The following is a 23,259-nucleotide window of genomic DNA, read 5'->3' as shown; positions in this document are numbered from 1 at the left end:
ACCTAAATAAGTTGTTTGATAATTCATTTAAACAGGTGATTTCAGGTAAGAACAGGAGAGTTAAAGGGTAAAACACCAAGAAAGTTACGTCTTTTGTGAGAAACCACAACAGGATTTTTATTCAGAGAAAGTAGGCTGGTTACTGGATCATTTGTACCTTGGGTAAAATGCGAAGGGCAAATTATAAATATTGTGGTTAACCAGTTAATAATGATTCAATGATATACAGGCATTATTAAAAAAAATTACAAACATCAGTTAAGTTGTCATCCTAAGGGATGTGCAAGTAACCAAGTATGAGGTTAAAATTAAAGTATGGCCATTTTGTAATTTACAAGGAACCAGACAGTGTGATAAAAAACAAAGTTTTTGTAAAGTTTGGCTAAAATCACCCAACTTCTAGTATGTACAATACTTTTCTTACATACTTTTTAAGTCTTGCAACAAATAGCTATGTGTGATGTAATTTGTTTTTTGTCAATAGAGAGTAATTAGAATTATTATGGAAATCCCTATTCTGGATTGATAAAATATAGGCTATTACAAAAAAAGCGTTTTTTTATTTTTATTTTTATTTTTTTGGTGTTTTAATGTCTAATATATCATTAGTAATAATAATAATATAATATAACAATATATATATATATATATATATATATATATATATATATATATATATATATATATATATATATATATATATATATATATATATATACATATCTTCACGTGTTTATATCATAGACTTAATATATAATATAATATATAAATTATATTCTCAAGAAAATGCGAACTTGCGAAGAAGATTTAAATGTCGTCACTTCCTGCCACCCCTGCCTTTTACCGTGTGCAACCCCGTTCATCTTTCTTTTCGCTCATCATGGCGGACCGGTTCAATAAGGTGCGTGGATGCTGCATACACATATTCACAGTTTTTTCACCTTTTAGTTTATCAATTCGTTCTGTCCTTTTTCTCGTTAGTAATATAAGATCTTTTTTGTTGCAATAGATTACAAATTTACGCTCCTTGAGTCTATTTTAGCCTCAATTTAAACGCTTTGAGACTCGAAGCCGAGAGAACATGCCTTCATAATGGCAGCTTCCCTAACGGGGTGTTAGCTTGCTAGCCTTACTTTATTTACACGCCAAATCAAGTAGTTGGTTTAGTTAGGCGATTTTGAACTTAATATATTTTGATAATTTCTCATTCTGAAAATGTATATAAGTTCTTACCTCAACGGCATATTTATTTGTCGCTGTTTGGAAGGAGTATAAATGTATTGGCATGCTTGACGTGTACGCTAGGCCAACGTTAGTTTAGCCGGTCAGATTAAGATTTTTGTATCTTAAGAGCTTTTTCTTCCATAAATATCGAGTTATTGTTCCATACACTACTGGCTGTTTTAAATTAGATCTTAAATGGACAACTATTTATTATAATTTTATTTTAGATCCTCCTCAACCACATGTTGTCTTGCACTAATAGATCTTTCTTGCAGGTTCTGCTAATAGATGGCAGGGGCCATCTATTGGGCCGGCTGGCCGCCATAGTGGCTAAACAAGTTCTTCTTGGTAAGTTATAAATATTTTTAAATAATTGAGTGAAGTAAACAAGCCCATTAAAACTATCAGTGATGATATCACATTCTCCCTTGGTTGAGTTTAAGGACTATGAGAATTTTACTTGTATCTGAGATTTTGGACAATTAAAAGTTCTGATCAATTTCTGTTGCCTTTTTTATGCTTAATTTATCCTTTTGTGTGTGTGTATCTAGGGCACAAAGTGGTTATTGTGAGATGCGAAGGCATCAACATTTCTGGCAACTTCTATCGTAACAAGCGTAAGTCAAGATTAAATTTTTTTTTTTACTATTTTGCAAATGTTTGTCTGTGATGTTTTCTCACTTGTATTTGAGTTTCATTGACCTTGAAAACATTTTACATGCACTACCATCTGAGACAAGCCTATACAAATTCACAGCTGTTTTTGTATTTAGAACAGCAAGTGTGTTAACTTCTGACTTGTGTCTCTAACAGTGAAGTACCTGGCTTTCCTGCGCAAGAGGATGAACACCAACCCCTCTCGTGGGCCGTACCATTTCAGAGCTCCCAGCAGGATCTTTTGGAGGACAGTTAGAGGTGGGGTTTGGCATATGAAGATGTAAATGCATTTATTTCTTTAAAGACAATCCACTTGCATTACCTTAAAGTCCCATTACAGGCTGGTAATGAGATTTTGATGGACATTAAACTTTTAAAATTGTGATTTGTGTGCTGTTAAATAACAGTTGTGGATCCTTGCTTTACTGTGATGAACACTTTTTATCCCGAATCTGATTTATTCATTGATGATCCAAAAACCTTACGGATCTGATTACTGAGTTGAGCAAGGAATCTATTTGTTTAGAAGATCCTGAGTGCGTTTTTGTTTTTATACGCTAAAATTGAAGTGATTCCTGTCAACAGGCATGTTGCCCCACAAAACCAAGAGAGGCCAGGCTGCTCTGGAGAGGCTGAAGGTGTTTGATGGCATCCCACCCCCCTATGACAAGGTGTGCTGCTGGTTTATGACTTATGGACAATTGTCTGACTTGTACATTCCATCTATTGTTAAAAGATTTATGAAAATTTCCTCTGACGAGCTTTTCCATCAAAGTAATTTTTTGGTTTTGATCTGCAGAGAAAGCGCATGGTTGTGCCAGCTGCTCTCAAAATTGTGCGTCTGAAGCCCTCTCGCAAGGTAAGCTTTTAAGGAGTAAATATATTCATGTTTAAATGAATTGACAGTTAAAAGACAATATTTAAATGAGAAATGATCCAAATGTTCTATGTCAAAGAGTTTTTTCGCAACTCCAAATTAATTTGCTTTGAACAATTTCAGACCATAACGTTGTGTCGCTTCATTTGTCTGCAGTTTGCCCTCCTCGGGCGTCTCGCACACGAGGTCGGCTGGAAGTACCAGGCCATCACAGCCACTCTGGAGGAGAAGAGAAAAGAAAAAGCCAAGCTCCACTATGTCAAGAAAAAGACATTGGTTAAGCTAACCAAGCAGGCGGAGAAGAACGTGGAGGGCAAGATCGCAAAATACACAGATGTTCTGAAACAGTTCGGTGTTCTTGTCTAAGCTGGTTGATTCTGGCGATTAAAGATGAGTAAATGTTTATAAAAAGTGTTTGGACTCTTTATTACTCAACCCTGAAATAGAATGAGGCCTAAAAAGAATATACATTTTTGTTTTCACACTAAATTTGATTTCCATTTTTAATCTTCTTTGTTGCTTTATGAAAGAAAAACTAAAAATGACAGAATATTCTTAAACTTTTAGTTTGACCTAAATTCAAAGTGTAACTAAATACAACCTTTTGAGAGCAGCACTTTTTCCATTTGACAAGAGCGTCTGTTTCAGGTGTTGAAAGTAATTCCTAATATTTCCACTTTTGAAGCTACAGTCTTCAATCAGATCAGTGTATATAGTTTGTTAGCTTCTCTTTGCTAGTTGCCATTTTAGAACTAGGGGGGGGGTCCATCTATCTTCTTCCGCTCATCTGGGACAGGATCCATGGAGGTGTCAATCAATGCAAAGATGCTCAGACTTCCCTCTCCCCGGCCCCTTCCTCCAGCTCTGGAGGGACCCCGAGGCGTTCCCAGACCAGCAAAGACTCTCCAGCGTGTGCCGAGTCTTCCCCGGGGCATCTGGGGAAAAATCCAGATTCTCCCCAAAATCTTAAACTGTAAATTAATGTATTGTTTAAATATTGTGCTGAAGCTAAACTTCAAACATGATTGTTTCATTCCCTAAAGTAACTTGTGCTAATCAAGAGTGTTTTAGAAAAGCGTCTTATTTTAAAGAGATAAAAGCAAAAACGTCTGCAGTATTAGGACTGACTACTGTCAATTTTTTTTTTATAGTTTAAAAGCTCTACATTTGTTCACAGAAAGTTATTTCAGAGCATCAGTTTTTATTTTTTATTTTAAAAGAAATGATTTCAGGTTTACAGTATTTCATAATTAAACGGAGTATTAGATCTAGTTTACAAACCAAAACTTTTTTTTAAATTACGGCAAAATCTCGTAAATTTACGAGAAAAAATTTAACTGTTAAATTACGAGAATAAAGTCCTATTTAAAAGTCATTGGCTAAATTTATTTATTTTTTCTTAATTTACGAGAAAAAAATTTTATATTTGGTGTATCATAAAATCAAGCTTGAAATAAATACCTTTGGATTCGAATATTCAGACAATTTAAGTGGCAGAGTTTCTACCAGCAGAGGGCAGTAGTGCTGCATCTTAGAATCCTGACAAATCTGCAGAGTATATGAATGACAATATTTGATTTATAGGTTAATGTAAATCTCTTGACAATAACCTGCTTAGTAAAATCTGTTGGCTCTTGGTAAAAGAAAAAAAAAAAGACGTCTTCAGTCTCAGAATACTGCTTCACCTGCGTAAAACTGCACGCTAATTAGATTTCTTGGTCTAATGTATTCAGTGCAGCTGAGGTTTAGGTGGAATTTTTATCCTGGATCTCATGGGAAGGAGTTCAGGCACTTTTATAAGTGCCCTTTTGTTGAGCTGTCTGTAGTTCCTCTACCTCATTTAGGACACTCATATCGTTACCACCCAGTTGAACTGCTCTCTTTCGCAATCCTTGAATAATATTTCTCCTTTCTAATAATCTTTAGCGATCTGAAATTGAAACCAGTTCACTTGAAGATGATTGACCTTTGAATGCATTTCCCCAGATAAAAACATGCCGGTTTTTAACATAATTTGTATTCATTGACTTAAGCTTGAATGAACTTTAAATATAATATCTGCTTAATATAAATAAAATATGAAGCAGAATCAGACTTTACTTTTGTTTCTCATTCAGCATAATAGCGGCTGACCTTTATTTATGAATCATTTGTGATCATTCTACATTTGACTCTTCTCAGATTGGTTTTTAAATCATAAGGGGATGAAAAAGCGTATTTTTTGGGATTGTGAAGCGTCACCCAGATGGATTTTGGGATATTTGAAGGGGTCTCACAGGTGTACCTGCGATATTTGGTATTGGCGGCTCACTAATGATGTTGAGATGAAGCAATCTGTTCAGATTAGAGGGGAAAATTGCTTCTTGATAGACACAATTTATACAAATTGATCAGAAACAAACAAGCTTCATTCTGAGGGGGTCATGAAAAGATTAGGAACCACATCCACCAATGGATTCACTGTGACTCATCCATTACAAGTTTTGGTGTGGGGCGGGGGCAGGTTACAGACTAAAGGTAAAGTTTTGCATTGAAGCTGTTTCATAAAAGAAACTGGAGCCAGGTATCTTCATTAGGGGGTTTAATGCACCTTTTCAGGTCACAATTTCTTTAAAAAGAAACTTTTTCTCAACTGGAATGTATTTGGATTTGTGCTGAAGGTTTGTTCTACTATCAAAATGTGTTCTGTACTGAAAACATCCATTCTTTGGTTTTACCTCATCTCTGTGGTCCCCTGGAGAATCCTTAGTCATACTGAATCGCACCAGAGTTCACCTGCAAGTAAACTCTTTTTACCCCAAATATAAGTAAGCAGAATTTGAGTTTTTACTTTCTTTTTTTTAAAATAAAAAATGTTGAGATCACTGCACAACTAGACTTATATTCCAAGCTTGTCATTTTATTTCTCTTCATTTCTTGCTTTAATATTTTACAACAGAGCATGTGTTGATTTGATTTGCATGATAGAGTCATGAAACTCCTGCTAAAGAGTACAGTTTTTATCACGTTACTGCAGAACTTTGTTGTAGGGACAAATTGATCGTGCGATATTTGTATCGATTAAAAATGCAGACATAGCAATATTTAATTCCTTATTTATAAGCATCCTTTGGTGTTTTACTTTTGTTTTCCATTTTTTTCTTATAATGAAACTATTTTGGAAACCAGACAATGTTGATCATTCCCTTTAAGAACAAATGTTTCTTAATTTACCAAAATAAAAGCACAGTGAATTTGCTGGGTGAAAGCAACTCGTACATGAGGTACAGTTGCAGTGCCTAACATGTTAATTCATGTTATCATATATTTTTTTACAATGGATAAATATTCAGGAATATTTTTTTCTAAGTCAAACTCTTAAAAAAAAGAGAGCTAAAAATTGTTCAGGTACAGTCTTGGGATATATCATGATACATATCGCATTGTTAGCCAGTTATCGCGATAAGTATCATATCGCCAGACTCTTCCCAATAAACACCCTTACTTTGCTGTGCCTTGAAGTCCCACTCCGATCATCTTTAGATCCATTGTCAAAGCCTTCTGTTATTTTTCATCTCGTTTTTAGCCAAAAAATAAAAGAAAAATGTTTTTTTTAGGACGTAGATTCTGCAGAGTGGCAGTTGTTCATTAGAAATTTGTCTCTGAGTTTATGTAACCCTGCCCTGACTTCCCATCATCCCTTTGTTTACTCTCTTTCCTGCTAGCTTACAGCCCCTCACGTCTCCAACCAAACATTACTGATGCAAAATAAATGGTGAACAATGCTGGAGCTCCACAGTTCTGATGCAGAAGCCCGCTCAGACGAGAAAAACAAAGAGGGACATGGATCTAGTCTATAAGTGGATGCATCAGAAAGTAGCAGGAAGCTTGCAGAAATATTCATAAATGCAATTTTTTTGCATGTCCTCCATCATCAGAAAAAGCCACAAGAACATGTTAAAAACACAATTTTCATTAGAGTGGGCCTTCAAAGGGAGACTGATTGTCTTCCAGAATAAAACTGATAGTTCATGAACGATTTCTTTCATTAGCCAAAGCCAGGACGACAGTGCGCACATTTCTCATCCAGATCTTTTCCTCTCTTTGTTACTATAAACAGACAGTGAAATGTGTGCCACTGACGACGAGGGCCAATCTGACGCCTGTCCACCTGTGTTAGTGAAAGGACATGGTGTTCCTATAAACAGATGGTGAAATCACTGGGACTGCTTCGAAGATGAGATGTTTGAGTGGAGCCTGTAATAGATCACTCCCTAATCACGGCAGCTAAAGCAGATTGAGAAGACCATAACTGTCAGAAAAGGCTCCTCCAGGACTGGCCAATTAAGGGTTCCCACAATTACAGTCCCTCCTGATAGGTTTTCATCCACTGCACACCGGGTGAAACTTTGCAGAACATGTACAGCAAATATGTCAAAGTCAAGGCCCGGGGGCCGAATCCGGCCCTCCAGGTAATTCTATCCGGCTCTCCAGATCATTTTATTTTATTCTTATTAATGGCTTGATGTTTTCTTGCGCTCATTTCTAACTTGTATAACTTTGACAAAATATACTTTTATAGAGAGTAAAATATTCAAAGTTATTTTAAGGTTTAAGGTAATTTATTCTGGAATAATATTTCTGCCTTTTTATTATTCATATTTATGTTGAAAAGTTTTAAAAATTGTCATTCTGCGAGCTTTTTGGATTATTTTGGCATTTACTAAGATTTTCTGGGCTACTTTAGCTAATATTTCAGCTACATGTTAGCCGTTTTGGCTAATTTAGGCTTTCAGTTTTTTAGGCAAGTTTGAAGTTTTGCTAATATTTACATAATAGCTGTTTTGACCTTTTTTTTTTTTTTTAAAGTTTTTATTTTGACTATTTTGGAGTTTAGCTAAAATTTCAGCTACATGCTAGCTGTTTTGGCTAATTTAGGCTTTTTTGTTTTGTTTTGTAGGCTGTTTTGGAGTTTAGCTAATATTTACACTGTAACTGTTTTGGCTAATTTAGACTTTTTCCAGTTTTTTAGGCTATTTTGAAGTTTAGCTATTTTTTACAGCTACATGCTAGCTGTTTTGGATAACCTAAGTTTTTTTTTTAATCTTTTTTTTTGTTTTTGTTTTGCTTTTTAGGCTAATTTGGCATTTAGCTAGTTTTAGCTGGCTATGAGCTTCAGCGTTTTCAGCATTCACATTAGCTTTATTGCAGGTAATGCTATACATCTAGTTTATAATTATGTTAAAAAGTTACGGTTTTAAAGTTTAAATTTTTTTTTAAGAGTATTCAATAAATGTTTATCCTGCTTGGTGTATTTTGGATTTTGTCCCCCTGTGCGATCGAGTTTGACACCCTGATATAAAGTCTATTGAAGATTTCATTGAAACATTTTTTTAAATTCGTCTGTGCAGCTTCCACAATCCCACAAGTGACCCCGGTAACCTTTGAGTTCCTTTCATTCTGCTGGTTTTGTAGCAGCGAAACGCCGAAAAGATTAAACCCCTCTCACCTGACGTTTTACCAATGTGTGCATTCGACTCACACAGCGTGTGAGTAATGAGGACGATAAAAGGTTTTCCTACATGCCAGCATGAGTTGATTGGTTTCTTAAGCTCCTATTCCTACCGTGTCTGTCTCAATCTGACGCCGCTGAAACAATTTTGAACAAAAAGATAGCTTTAAAATCGGATAAAAAAAAAGAGGGGCACCACACGGGAGAACTGTTGAAGTATATTTAATGAGGTCTTGATTAATTGCTGCATGTTGAGTACACAGAAGTGTTTCAAAAGGAGACCTTCTCTGTGAACTATTCGTTTTGTTCCGGTTTCACCCCAATAGAAAATGTTACTCTCAACAACTGACCAGCTAACGAGTCAGGTAAAAATGTTTCGACCATTTGTGTATTAGTAAGTGTCTGACGATGTATATTCTATGACTGTATCAAAACAATTATTCACTTTTTCTGAAGACTTAGAAAAAAAACTCTACCTGAATATTAATATTTCCTTCATTGTTAAAACGGTTGAGTTCCTTTGTTCTGCTATATTTGCATAAATTCAATAAACTGCATTTTTTTCTAAACTTTTCACAGAGTCCCAACTTTTTCTGATGAGCTGTAATAACACAGCTTCACTTCAGCATAAACCAATGCACCATTTTCAACCCACGCAGGTTCCCTGATGTCGGGTCATAAGTACATTTCAGCAAAACCTCCTTTGCATGATGTACGTTAGGTGTGCAGCCGTAATGCATTCTTGCAAACACGAGCTGCAGCAGGGCATGTCCATGTCTTGTTTATATTCACTGACCCCGGGTGTAATTGAAATGATTTAGAGTGACAGAGGTGCAACTCAATTCACACAGTCATGCCGAAGTCATTAGATCCATTCGCACAGAAGAGCGGCTGTATAATTTAGACATAAGAGACAGCAGCAGCAGCGAGAGATTGCTGTTGGGCTCATGGGGGAACAAATTGAATTAAGGATATGAAAATGGCCTATCACAGAAACTTTTATCAACTTCATTTTAATGAAGCACCTCTTGCTCAGGCAGAGGCAGAAGACAAATGCTGCCTTATAGCACAAAAAGGTGGACACTCTAGGTGTCCTTGAACTACATGAAAACATGCAGTAGCTGCAGATTGTTGGCACTTTTTTTTCACTTTTGCATGCAAAAATTCCTTATGGAAGCTAAAAGAAAGAAGGAAAATCTCAGTGTGCTTGCATGACCTTTTGTCATTGTCCAAAAAATGGATAACTTGATAAAGGAAGTTTGCAGCCCTGCGTGAGCTGCTTTGTGCAGGTTATAAACAACAAAATCACTGAGGCGTGTGCCCGTAAACATTGTTCGCTCATACATAAAAAAGCACGTTGTTGCACTTAGGATGTCTATTTTAGTCTAAGTAAAAAAAAAAAAAAAAAAACTTGTTAGCTTTTGTTTGTCAAAAAAGTACTGTATTTTTGGAGGAAAAGTTGATTTTTCTTTTGCATAGTTTGGTCAAACTAGACTGGAAAAATCGTTTGGTCCGGACCAAGTCTGTTTAATTGCATTTAGTCTGTATTCAGACTGCCGTCAAGTGGACTTTGCTGTTCCGGAGCAAAACTTGTAAACAAAACCACATGACTAAAGATCTCTTCACCCATTGGCCAGGAATATAAGGGCACAAGAGGTTGAAATAAAAGAAATCCTGCGTTTTGGAATTCTTGTCGGCACAGTTCACTTATTGAAACATTATATTTCGCTGACCATTTTGAAGGTCTGTATCAACGTTACTCTTTATTGTTACTGTGCTACGGTATGCTGTAAGGTGGTTATCGGCCAGACAACGGCTATAAAGGTGTGATGATGAGTGTTTATGGCATTTAGATTGTCGAGAAATCAGTAAGACGTGATGCGTATCATGTTAAAAGTTGTTTTAATGAGCCTGCATTCATTCGACTACTTTTCAGTGAGTTGCTGTGCCTCATTGTTGTGGTGATCTGGCATTATTTTTAGGAGAATTCTGTTAAAAAGCGTTCAGGATGACCTCACTGCAGCTTTACTACAGCACAAGACACAGAAAAGTGTGTAATAAGCGTTTTCAGTGGTGTTAAAATAAGCTTTCAAACAATTCAGCAGTTGGCCCCTTTTTTGTCTTTGATAACACGACAATTGTTCAATTAAAGTTTATTTTATTTATATAGCCCTATATCACAAAAACAATTGTCTCATTGGGCATCATACCAGTAATTGTACAGAAGCAGAAAGTCGGTCATAAAATATAAACAATAGCTGATTGCTAAACTAAACAGACTGAACTAATTTGATATTCCCTGCCCTTAGACCCTCCTTCTCAGTAAGGAAAAACTAAAAAAACAGATTCTTGGAAAAAAAGAAGAAACCTCAGTATGCCCAAATGAAGGAGGAATCCTTTCCCAGGATGAACAGGCTCTTTATTAGAACTGTTAGAGAAGAATTCGTTTATCTAACTTTACGTAACTCTACATATTTGAATAGTGTTCATCCAGATAGAACGGGTGGGGAATGAAGTCTACAGCCACGATGAGCCAGAGGCGTGGTCCACAGCCAAGAACAAGAGCACAGGCAATCCACCTGGAATCTGAAATTCTGTGTACTCCCCCAAGGGGAGTGGGCAAGAGGAACAATACGGCTTCGGTGGCCGTATTGGTCCAGTTATTTCACACTGGGACCGGATTGTAGTCAGATTGAGGAAATTCAGAGTAAACCGAAGCTCAGTCCAATTGGAAACGAACCCAGACCATCTCGAAAGGCGGTTCCTGTTTCAGACTGAAAAAAATTCGGTCATAAAATGTTTAAAAAAGTAAAAAAAAAAAAAACTTCAAGGAGAGTAAGGCTGACCTGTAGGAAGAGACGAACCTGTTTCCCACACTCCCTCAGAGTTCACGTTCAGCAGTGGACTAGTGCTGATAACAAGTCTCAAAAAGGTAAGCCGTAGTTAATGTGAGGTATGAGAAGTTGACACAGGAAGCTCAGGTAAAGCTCCCGTGGAGTTGAGAGCTTTGGTTTGTTTACAGGCGTTCATGCCGTGGGACTGCTGTGCTGCTTCTGGTACACTCAGTCAACTAAAGGAACCTTGAAATCAGAAGATTACTCAAGCATTTTACAGCAATTTGCTGGGTGTGAAGAAGAGCATGAGGTGAGGCAAGGTGAGCCTGAAGCCCAAAAGAAAAAAAAAAGACCTATTTTTAAGTCTTTAAATGAGCTCTGGGTTCATTTTTAACAAAAACTTTTGAGCACAAAGCAAAAACTTTCAGTGCTGCAGCAAAAAAGAAGATGGATGATTAATTAATTTATATTTAGGGGAAAAGGTTTGTGATTTGTTGGTCTATATGTTAAATTTTTTACAGAATTTTTCAAAACCCAACAACTCAGTGCTGTAAATTATGAATATTGTTTTATATAGCAATATTATTAAAGCTAAACTACTTTCTCTAGACTGATTTCTTTAGCATATTTTGTTTCCCATCCCACATTTTTTGTTTAAAATAAGGTTTAAACAACAGGAGAACCCCACTGATTATGCATATTATTACTTCGTATACATCAAGTTTATGTTCAGGTGCAACAGGGATTATTCTCCAGGTAATATGAATTACGAGGAGCCACAAGGCAGCTTTAGGTTCTTAATTAATAATTTCTCGGCTGAAAAACAAAGAAATGATACATATCAGATTTAATGTGCAAATATATTTTAGTAATAGGAGTAAAACATAAAAACGATGATCAAGGTCACTTTATGATCAACAGATTTCAGCCCATTTGAGATCCTGCTGAGTGAAAAGGTTACCGCCCACATGCTGAGTGAGTGTAATCCTGAGAGGCAAGAATAATAAAGCCCTCTCAGTGTAAAAAGAACGGTTCCTGTTTCATTATTTTATTGTAATTTTGCAGAAACAATGTTATTTAATCGTTGTAATTTCATACAAACTCTATGCAGTTTTTTTATGATCCAAACAGTGGAGCAACTGAGTGCCGGCTTCTTAATCGTTGAAATCAAACTGCTGATCTACAGAATAGAAAAATATTAATTTACAGACTGAGCTGAGATTGCTTAGGTTATGAAAGCTGCCGGATAGAAGCTTTTCTTATAAGATGTCTCAGAAGAACCAAAAAAGAATTGCTTTGTATTGATTCTCGGTGGTGGATTTACAGTCTGTCAAATACAGAGGCGATTTGTGTTAGATTTCCTTAGAAAACAGAAAAAAAAAGCTTTCAAATGTGAAAAGCGATGTGAAACTAATGTAGATCACATGGCTTTGATGGTCCTGCCAGAAGCATCTGTTTGGCTTTCAGCTGCCTCGCCGGTGTCTGCCAGCAGGGCTTTTAAAGCAGCATTTAAACAAGTGGAGGAACATCTCCGTCCTGCTGCTCGGCAGACATCTGCACAGTGCAGAGACCATTAAGAGTTCAGAAGCGCCTCCCGCCTCCCCGGTGCACAAATACACATGCAGCGCACAGGCACGCCTTATTGACTGATGCTCATCCAGAACAAATTTTATTTTCAATCAATTCATTTGAACCCAGGCGGTGCAAAATGAAAGATCGGGTGGTATTTTTCAGTTGGAGGAGGCCTTCAAATTCATGTGAAATTGGATGTGATGTGGCTGATATTGAGATAGACAGTCACTAGCTCCCATTTTTAACTAATATTCCTTTAATTATTGAAAAATGATCATGAAAAATCCTTGCAAGGAAGGCATTTCTGCAGGAGAAGCATTGAATTCAATAAAAAAAGGGATGTTTAAACTTTAAAGCATTGATTTCCTCCTAATACTAAGTAATTAAAATATAATTCCTGCACAGTTACATGAAAAAAATGCTCAGGGCTAGGAATAAAGTAAAAAAAAATCCTTCAGAGAGAGTTAATCCACTGCTGTGCTGAAGTACAGAAATATTAGCAACTCTACTGTTTTGAAACGAGGTCAGACTGGTAAAAACACAGATTTATTGCTGTCATTTTTAACGACTATTTTAATAAGTCGAAATAGAACATTTTGTCTTTCTGCTCTGCCATGGGGACAGGTTATTCTTAGGTTGTGGATTAAATTGAGCCCCTCCTTTTTTTTAAAAACTGGGCATCTTAATCTCTGGAAGGCTTGTCTCCATATGCAACTTATATTTCGCATAATATCCCCAATGTGTGGCTGCAGATTGTTGCGCAGATCATTTGCAAGAATGTTGTCGGTGTCGGGTTCACTACTTCATTCAGAGGAGCTTACTGTGAGATTTAGGGGGCTGAGCAGGGATTAAAGACTCCCCTGAAGTAGTTAAGAAAATGCAGATGCGAAACATACTTTACAATAGTCTGCTTTAAAATGAATTGTGAATTACAGACAAACGTTGAAGATATTTCCCTCCAAAGAATATTGTATTGCAGCATAATTGTTTTAGAAAAATAAATCTATTCGCACTGAGATTGAATAAACAATAGATGCAATTTGCATTTTAGCTTAAGGGAGAAGACCAGCCTCCATGCAAGGCGAGTGGGAAATCATCAGCCTTTCCAGGCCTGATTGCTGCAGAATAACCACTGAGAACGGTTTGTTCTTTTGTAACGCAGAGGGTGCACATCGTTGTCCATTATGCTGAGAAGGTTGCAAAACATTTCTCCTTTCAAAATCAGCTTCAAGGGCATCAGAGCTGATCCCAACGCCGATCCAGACTTCTTTATCGGTCCTTTCAGATCTTCTTTATCAGATCTCCCAGCATCTACGGCTCCAGAGCTTCAGCTCCAGAGGAAATTGTTCTCTCCTTTGCAGACCTACCTGGGAGACAAAGATGATAAACATCACGCCATACTCACACACCAGAGTACTTTGAGAATTTTTGCACATTTTTCTACTAATATTAAAAATGTGTTGCAGTTATTTAAAACAAAACATTAAAAGGTGACTGAAGTTTTGTTGCTCCTACTGACAGCAGATAACATTAAAACCTCTAAATACTGTATATTGCATATGAATGTACTAATTACAAAAAAGTGAATGTTAAATTCAATCTTAATTTTAAAAAATACATGAAATTAAATTAAATAAGATTATATAAAATTCTACAAACAAATAAATAAATGAAGCAATAAACCAAAGAAAAAAAATATATTTTTGTTATTAAAAGATTATTCTGACAAATTTAACAAGCACCAATGAAAACCTTACAAGACAGTTTTTTTATATTCCTACTGTACAATTTGGCACATTTTAAATGTAAGTTTTTACTACAATAATTTTTTTGAATATCTACATAAATAAAATCATTTTTTCACGTCTCACTGAAGCGTAGCCCATAAGATCATCACTCTGACTTTCCTCTATATTTTAAAGTACATTTTTTTCACATTTTTAAGTGAAATTATTTGTAGATCATTTTAAATTTTAAAACATTTTTCCTTTTTAAATAAAGACTGTGTACCATGTCTCACTGATGCAGAAATATGCTGATTTAGTTTTAATTTATTTCAGTTCAGTTTATTTATAAGTGCCAGTTCCCAACCGAGGTCATCTCAAAGGACTTATGACATGTGCAGCTTTTGTTTTCCAGTAAGGAAAACCGACCAGATTTCCAGTAACTTTGGGCCGCTGTTACTTCACTCATCATTCCACGTTCACTTTGAACCAATAGCTAAACTGACTCCTTTCTGTCAGCCAATCACTTATTTGACTGTAAATTCATGGATATTTAATTCTCTGCAGTCTAGATGGGTTTGCCAGCTCTACTCCGCAATGTTCTGCAATCACGGGGTGGATTAACCACCATCGATGTCGAGGGTTTATTCATCTGTGGTTTATTCCAAGCATGCAAGACGTCATCAGCCCAGAGCCCAAGTGCCAAAGATTTATGTGTTTCTGCACATCTTTCAATATCACAATTGAATCACAACTTGTATTTATGAGATCTATTTGAAGTCCCACTCATACTATAGTTTTATTTTATTGTAAAATCGTTCCCAGTGATCTTTTGATTATAGATATGACGTTTCTGGCCAAAATCAAAAAGCCCTTGTCATTAATTTAAGACATATTTTATGCTCAGAAGCAGTAGCTCATTAGAAATATAATTCTGGTTTGTGACACAGAGCAACCCGCCTTCCTCTTCGTCGTTCACACGCTAGCTTATAGCTACTATTAATCAAAAACAATGGCGAGGAATATTGGATCAATCCACTCATAGTTTTTGAACAGGAACAGTGTTGATCACGTCTCGCACACTTAAATGGGCGCAGGGAGAGGAGACTTTGGTCTTTGGTCCAATGCGATTTGAATTAGGAAATACTTAGAAATGCAGTTTTAATCTTAAATTATTTTATAAAGTTCCTTTGCTATGATCAAAATGCTACAAAATGTTAAAAACACGCAAACATGTTATTTTGTATTTCCCAAAATTATGTTTCACGTGTTTTTAACATGTTCTTGTGGATTTTCTTTTTGATGATGGAGGATATGTATAAAGAAATGTTTGAGCATTCATTTATTTTTTTTAATAATTGTGAATCAGTAGCAGACAAATAAAAAGACGTTTGAAAAGGCGTGACGTAGAAGCTAAAATGGTCGAGCCACAAGCTCCCTGCTCCACTCCATTTCGATGCATTCCCTTATAGACGACAACATTCATGGACGTCTTCATTGTCCTCGTCCTAACTTGCATCTGGCTCTAAATTGTACGGCTGGGTAGCTCTAATATTGCTCAGCACTTTTTGTCGCACCAGTAATGCTAGGTTGGGGGCTGTAAGCTAGCAGGAGGATGAATGATGGGAAGGAGGGGCGGGCTTACTCCGTGCTAACTGTCCTGCCCACAACTCGGAGGTAAATTTCTAATGAACTACTGCCGCTCTGCAGAAACTATGTTCTATGACGATACAGGTTTTTTATTTGGGCTAAAAACGACAAAATCCTAATTAAAAGTCGACTGGGAACGATTTTACAAGAATCGGAGTGGGATTTTAAAGGGTAAACAAACCCTAAATCAACTTTTTCTTTTTTGCTCTTGACCTCGAGAAAGGGGGCTTTAAAAATGCTCTCTGTTGCCACATTTAAAAAAAACTTGTTTAATTCTTGAAAATATAGTCAAAAAATATCTGTGTGCTGCCCCCTACAGTTTGAAATGAGGCATTACATTTGAATTTTGTGATTCACAAGTCCCACGTCATGATCTGCAGTAATGATAACAGTCCTGTTCCACAGCCCCACCCCTTTGACTGGATTTCGGTTGTGGGAGGAGTCAGCCTCTAATTTCCCTGTTTGGTTACCCTTTAACTGGTTCCAACAGCCTCAGCTTCTTCCTTACAGGGATTCATATTGTTTGTTCATCACAGCTGGTGAAAGTAGCAATGATATTAGCTAGTAATAATCTAGTCTGGTTAATCCAGAGGAGTTGACCTGATGTTTTGTTAGAGCTTCCAGTTTGATAGCAGTCACTGTTGGTTGACTTTACACACGATATTGTGACAGATTAACGACATTAAATACGTTTTTATCGACAATCAGGGACTTTTTGTGGATTCGAGCCTCAGTGAGTACTCACTGAGGCTTCAAGGTTAAAGGCAAAGCTATGTTACCCCATTCATATTTAAACACTGGTTCATCCCAAGGTCAGAGATGGTGGTGGGGTGAGCATATTCTGTACGAGCACTCTGGGGCTCAGAGGATCTCCGGCATAATTCATTAAAGAAGAATTTCTGTTTTTAAAAAATATGTTTTATAAATTACCATTTTTCACTATAACAGGTAAAAAAAATGACAAAAAAACTATTCATTTGAGTATTTCTACACCCAGAATCTTTGTGCTCTAAGATATTTTAGAAGTTCAGACACCAGGGGAGCTGGTACGTCTCATTAAACCCAACACTTTTGCAGCTTCATAAATGGATTTAACCGACTTCGAGTCAAACTATTTCCTTTCTCTCTCACAGAGACTGACATCTGCATTCACAAACCCATACAGCGTTTCCAGAGATGCCTTCAGAAAGCTGCATTTCCTTTTACAGTAAACAAAGCGTTCCCACATGCTCACCTGTGGGCGCTTGATCCGATCCTGGATCTTTCTCCACATTTGTAACCCCCATGCAACTGAAATTAGAGGAAAAAGAGAGAAGTTCTGGGTGAAGTTATGAAACTCCCGGAGTTGAACATTCAACATTGATTTTCTTTGGTGTAGGGCAGCTCCCAGACATGCCCCTTTTCATGTTCAAACTGCTCTTTTACAGTTGTGGATGGCTGAACGTGCAAATAAGAGGCTTCTCTATCTCCAGCGAGTACTGTAATGCAGGCGCAAGGGAGCTTCTGCTTCCACAAGGATGTCATTAATCATTCTCCCACCAAACAGGACTTTTCTTGCAACTCTCCACAATGTTTTCTGTCCTCAGATAAATGTCGTCTTATCTCTGATAATTGCTTTATTTGGTCTTTTATTTGTGTAAAACTAAGTAGTATTTTGTATTAGCAAGCTAAGAAAGGAGGGTATGGGTGTCCCAGTTATCTTTTGGTTGAAGAGGGAGATGTAAGGGGGAGGGAATCATTTTACGTAAAAGTTTTAATTAAAAACAGCTTTGTTTAGTTTACATTTTATACATTATGGTGATATCTACGGTGGCCCTGAAGTGCAAATCACACCAATGAATAACTCAATGCAATAATCTAAGAAGGCAAAACAAATAATTAAAAAAAATACTTTTTTGAAAACAAAACTAAATTAAAAAAGAAGGGAAATAAAAAAAAAACTTTTGGAAAAAAGTAATTTTTAAAAGTCAAGTTTAAATGTAAACACAATAAGAAAAACCGAAAAAATCCCTAGTATGGGACGTTTGTGATTGGATGATGTTTGATTCTTGATGTTTGAGTTTTTTCTAATGCATGTTCTTTGTTCATTGTTCCAAAACTGAATACTAATAACACGCTTTATGATTAGTACAGAGTATATGAGCAGGTTCGACTCCGCCTTGCCCACCCATGTGTCGAAGTGTCCTTGGGCAAGACACTGAACCCCGAATTGCCTCTGGTGGGAGGTTGGCGCCAGTGTTCGGCAGCGGAGCCACCACCAGTGTGTGAATGTGTGCGTGAATGGGTAAATGGGTCTGTGACTGTGAAGCGCTTTGGGCCCTCGAAGGAGGGTAGAAAGCGCTATACAAGTATACGCCATTTATATATCCAGTCTCACTAGTGCCAAATAACTTTCAGTTTAATGAAGGACAAATATCCTCATCCAATCAGTGATGTCCCATAGTGCACACCTTTTGCTGGTTTCTTTTTCTTTTTTTTTTTTTGGCTGGGAATTGATTAAAATAATAATAAAACGAAAACGAAATCATACGCAAAACTGTACATTCTATTTTTAATTAAGACGGTCAATTAATTAAAAATAAATCTGATTAATCACACTTTTGTGTTGTGATTAATCACTATTAATCAGTGTTTTACTCGGTCAATTTTATATGACAATATGCGGCTTTTGAACAAAAACAGAGAGACAATTTTTCCTTCATTGTTATTGTCTGAAATGTATACATTTATCAATTATTAACTCAGAAGTTTCAATTATGAGCCCCAAACACATCAAGAGTAAGATGAGCAGAACTCTAAAGACTAGTCCACTTTTGTGGGAAAACAATCTAAAAATAACACAATTAAAGTACTAAAAACTGGTTGAATATTTAGATCAATGTGATCTTTAAAATGATTTTGTGTTGAATGATTTGTTGATGTGTTTTGCACTTCAGTGAATGAATCAGACTTTTTAACAAACTTTATTAACCTATTTTCTCTTTTTTAAGAATGCCGGTGGTGATTTAAGGATAGAGTTATCGATTTTTTGGCTGAAGTGAGGACAAAATTGTCCTGCTTCTTGCATTTTGTCCTCAACATGTTTATTTTAGTAGCTTTAAAAAGAATGAGGCCCAAAAGACCCAAAAGGTTAGTGAGATTCACCTCAAGAGTTAATTGTGTTTAGATGAGTTTACAATCCAGATAATGAACTAAATTGTTTGAGAGTTTTAGCCACTTTTCAAACTCTCGAATTAATTTAAAGTCTTTCAAATTAATCCAATTAAAGTTTCACACCAGCATTAATTTATGCATTTGTACTAACAACCAAATTGAACATGAACCAAAACATCTTCATCTAAAACTACAGCATTCTTATCAAAATAAAAACAAGTTGTTTTATTTTTGTCAAAGGAACACACAGATTTGTTTTTTTCCCTTTCTGTCTGATAATAAGGTTGCAATAAATATAATTTAATAATAAAACAATAAGGCAATAAAAAAATTAAGCAATAATCTACAGCTCTGGACTTAAACCTAATGTTTTCCTAAATGTCATGCAACCCATCAACTGTAACAGATTGAATTATTTTGATTTACTTGACTTATATAAAATAATTTTGAGTTCAGTAAGTGTTTGCACAGCTGCTGATATATTTTCAAATTTGGTTGACCAGTGTGGTTCATACACAAACTTAACTAAAATACATTGATATTTGCTCATGTTTTAACAAAAAAAAAAAAAAAAAAAAAAACGCTAATTTTTAAATGACATTTTTTGTCTTCTCCTGATTCACGATGATTTAAATAAAGAAATAATCAGAAATGCAATTTTCAGCTTCTTTATATGTCCTCCATTATCAGGAAAATGGCACAAAAACATGTTCAAAAACACAGTTTTCATCTTTAAAGGCTTACACATTTTCATCTACTTTCTCTTTCATTCCATCAGTGAGAAAACAGTTTAAAAAGATTTTTTGTGCTATCACTCACTGGATAATATGTAATCCGGTTGTCTTTGTTTACCTACTTTCTCTGTATTTAGCATCCTCTTTGTCCCGGTAACCCTGCCACGCATTCACATCTGTTTCCAGACAGAATTTCTGCTCTGCCCTCATTACCTGCCTTTGTGTTTTTGACCCGACCCTATTTTCTGTTTCTCTTCTCATAGTTGCCTTGTCCTTTCATTTTAGCCTCATTTTGGATCTTAGATTTTGATAAACCCTCCCTTTATTCCTCTAAAACCCCAGACGACAGGTTGACTGACTGACGAGTATCTCTGAATGGCGCGTTCACTGAGCTCCAGACAGTATTTTGCCATTTTTCTACAGTTGAAATAAAACAAAGTAGTTTTTCAGAGAAAATGTTGAACACCAGAAGAACTGAAAAATGTATAATTGATTGATTGAATAGAGTCAAAATGAACTGCTTTGTTTTGCCGTGGATTGTAGAAAAATTAAAAACTGTAATATAGTGGACTGAGTTGAGCTGTGGGTTTGCTAATGTCCAGAGCTCAGTGAACGCACCGCGCAGAGACGCACAGCTTCCCTGGGTTCCGTCATTTAACCAGTTAGTTCCGGGGTTTTATGTAAATAAGGGGAGGGGGCTGGTGCATGTGGTGGGATTAAAGCATTTGAGGAGCGTAGATCCACTAATAAATCCAAAAATAGACTAAAAAACAATTTTTGTGGAATGTTTTCTTTTAATGTTTTTATTGTAAACCACAAAAAAGAGGCTTCAAACAGGTAAAGTCCCGACGTCTCCATGCAGGAAAAGGAAGAGAGGAACACTACAGTATAGTCTTTATTATCTTCTAATTGTGACAAAATAAAATTTGTTTTCTCGTGATAATGAGAGAGTGGATCCCGTTATCATGAGAAAAAACTTTTTTTTTAGAAAGTGGAAGATTTTCTCCTTCAGTAAAAAAAAAGTTAAATTATAAATTACTGCACAATATTATGATTATACAGTAGCTGTCCACATTTGCTGCAGCTTAACAAATCAAAACACTTTTAGCAGATTATTTGTAATGACTGGATTAAAAAAAAAAGATTTTTCCTTTGATGATTTTTTCCCCCTTTCCTCTTGTAACTGCACTGGTACAAAAAAAGCAACTTCATTAACAGATTATATATATTTTTTAAAAGAATTACAATTAGAGATGAAATAAAAAATCTTACAATTGTCAGTTCTGGACAGTAATGGCTGTAGTAAAAGTGCATCTTTAACAGACTGTAGCTCAGTTAATATCCATCGACTTTAGCTAAAGTGATAGAAGGGTGGAGAAACAAACATCAATCAGCAGCACAGAGAGAATATCAACATTTAGGGCTATAGATTACAGTTAGTTTGAACTTCTTTCAGATGAAAGATCAATAAGTCCGAAAGACTGCATAAACATAAACTGGAACGACTCCCTGCTGCTGCTGCTGTTTGTTATTAGGGGATGGAGATTGGGAAGGTTAACAAGGGGTTTGCTTTTTGTGTTTTTTACAAGGAAGAGCCACCACACAAACCCCAAATTGCTTACAGAGGGAAAGGAATTTAGGATACGTCCAATTAGCTCCAGAGAGAAAACACTGAAAAATATCCATGCAGCAAAATTCTGTCGACTTTTATCCCCCACTTTAACTCGCTTTTCAAAGGGGCGGAGCTTCATTTTCTCCACTGGTACCAACAGAGTAATTTGTTTTCAGAATGTGAAAAATAGAACCAAACTAGAAGTTTTGCATGTGGCAGACATTTGTTCGACACGAGATGTGAGCACCGTGGAGAACACGCTCCTCGCCTTTCCCCACAGGGACCGGACAAAACAATCAAAGCACAATGACTCCTTCCCTGTCTGAATTTATGCATGATGTTTTCCTGGATGTGCAATAAATCACCTCTTTCCTTTACATCTCTGGACCTGCTTGTCTGTCTTCATTTCTCTCGAGTTTTCTCCCAGAGCAGGAAGTTCTCACAGAGAACGACAGAGCTTTAAAAGAAAGAGCAGGAGAAAGAAAACACTGAACTCGATAACCTTGGAGGGAGAATTCATTACCAGACTCAAGGTACAGTACTTTTACGAAGTTAGGAAAAGTAGGCAGCTGCTGGCTAGATTTCCCTGATTTATATGCATACAGTGAATCACATTAGATTTCAGTCATTCTGGTGGAGACACTGTAAACAGGACAAGAGAATAGCAATAAGACAATAGCGCTGACAGATTCATTCAATGAGGCAAAAAACAGTAAAATAGTTTGTAAAAAACACTTTCAAGAGAGGTCCGATAAAAGCTGAGCTTTAAAGAAAAAAGGAAATTCACTCTTATTTAAGTACATGTGGCTGGGGGCATTTCCACCATACCGCGCTGCAGCTTCCTTTTTTAATACTTTCTCTGCGGCACATCAAAAACACTTTAAAATCTCACTCTGATCATCTTTTGAACTATTTTAAAAGTGGTCTTTTAATTAATTAATTAATTAATTAATCGTTTTCCGGTACAGTTTCTGCAAAGCAGCAGTAGTTCATTGGAAATTAGCCTCTTGAATTGTAGGCGGGACCATTTTTGTGGACCAATCATCTTCTTATGGAGAGAAAATAGACTCACCTCGATATGTGTGTGCGTAATTATTAATTCTCTGTATTTTGGAGAGAAAATAGGGGGGAGCAGACAACGTGAGGTCCTTCTTCACACCCAGGGAGTGGAGCAGGACGCAGGGCTGATCAACTTTGTCCACTCTCTGGGTGTTGAGGAGGACTTTGCGACGCCTACTGGTGGAAGAGCCCCGCGGCAAACAAGCTACTTGGTAAATGTAGCCCCAAGGGAGCAATGAGATTTGAGAAACTTTAGTATTAATTCAGAGGTAAAAACATATATTTAGACTTTTTAATATTAATTTTAGGGGCATATCTGTTTTAAAAAAGTGGGAAAATGTTAATTTTTTACTAGATAACATTCACAATCTAAGTTCAAAGTGTCTGACAAAAAACTCTAATGACCCACTATTCTAGCAGCACTCAAATGTATCATTTACAAACAAATATCAAAGATGTGAAAAACAATTTCACCTCAGATTAACCAAAATCCCACAAATTATTTTTTCATGTTTATCTGAAGCTTCTGTTTCCAACACTCCTCTGAGGGGGCGTGGCTTTTGGAGCTGAGCTGATGAAAAATGAGTTTTCAAGGTATTTAGGTTGTGGGATTTTGGTTAAAAACATCATAATCATAATTAAAATACTACTAGGAATGTTTTTTTAAATAAA

General features: G+C 36.3%; 1 protein-coding gene and 2 non-coding genes across 3 annotated transcripts; all 3 read left to right on the top strand.

Moving 5' to 3' along the window:
* The first annotated feature begins 775 nt into the window (after window positions 1–775).
* On the top strand, window positions 776–3,170 carry rpl13a (ribosomal protein L13a). Its single transcript, XM_024274914.2, has 7 exons — window positions 776–901; window positions 1,500–1,572; window positions 1,776–1,841; window positions 2,038–2,139; window positions 2,467–2,552; window positions 2,681–2,740; window positions 2,915–3,170. Exons 1-7 carry the CDS (start codon window positions 812–814, stop codon window positions 3,122–3,124), a joined length of 687 nt encoding a protein of 228 aa, XP_024130682.1. The 5' UTR covers window positions 776–811; the 3' UTR covers window positions 3,125–3,170.
* Window positions 1,884–1,964, top strand: LOC112150528. Its single transcript, XR_002919975.1, has one exon. It is a non-coding gene; the product is annotated as a small nucleolar RNA Z195/SNORD33/SNORD32 family (small nucleolar RNA).
* On the top strand, window positions 2,304–2,384 carry LOC112150531. Its single transcript, XR_002919979.1, has one exon. It is a non-coding gene; the product is annotated as a small nucleolar RNA SNORD50 (small nucleolar RNA).
* Window positions 3,171–23,259: the final 20,089 nt, after the last annotated feature.

Source organism: Oryzias melastigma, linkage group LG22 (assembly GCF_002922805.2).
Source record: "Oryzias melastigma strain HK-1 linkage group LG22, ASM292280v2, whole genome shotgun sequence".
NCBI lineage: Eukaryota > Metazoa > Chordata > Actinopteri > Beloniformes > Adrianichthyidae > Oryzias > Oryzias melastigma.
Note: the sequence above shows the minus strand (reverse complement) of the source record. Positions and strands in the feature narration are given on the sequence as shown.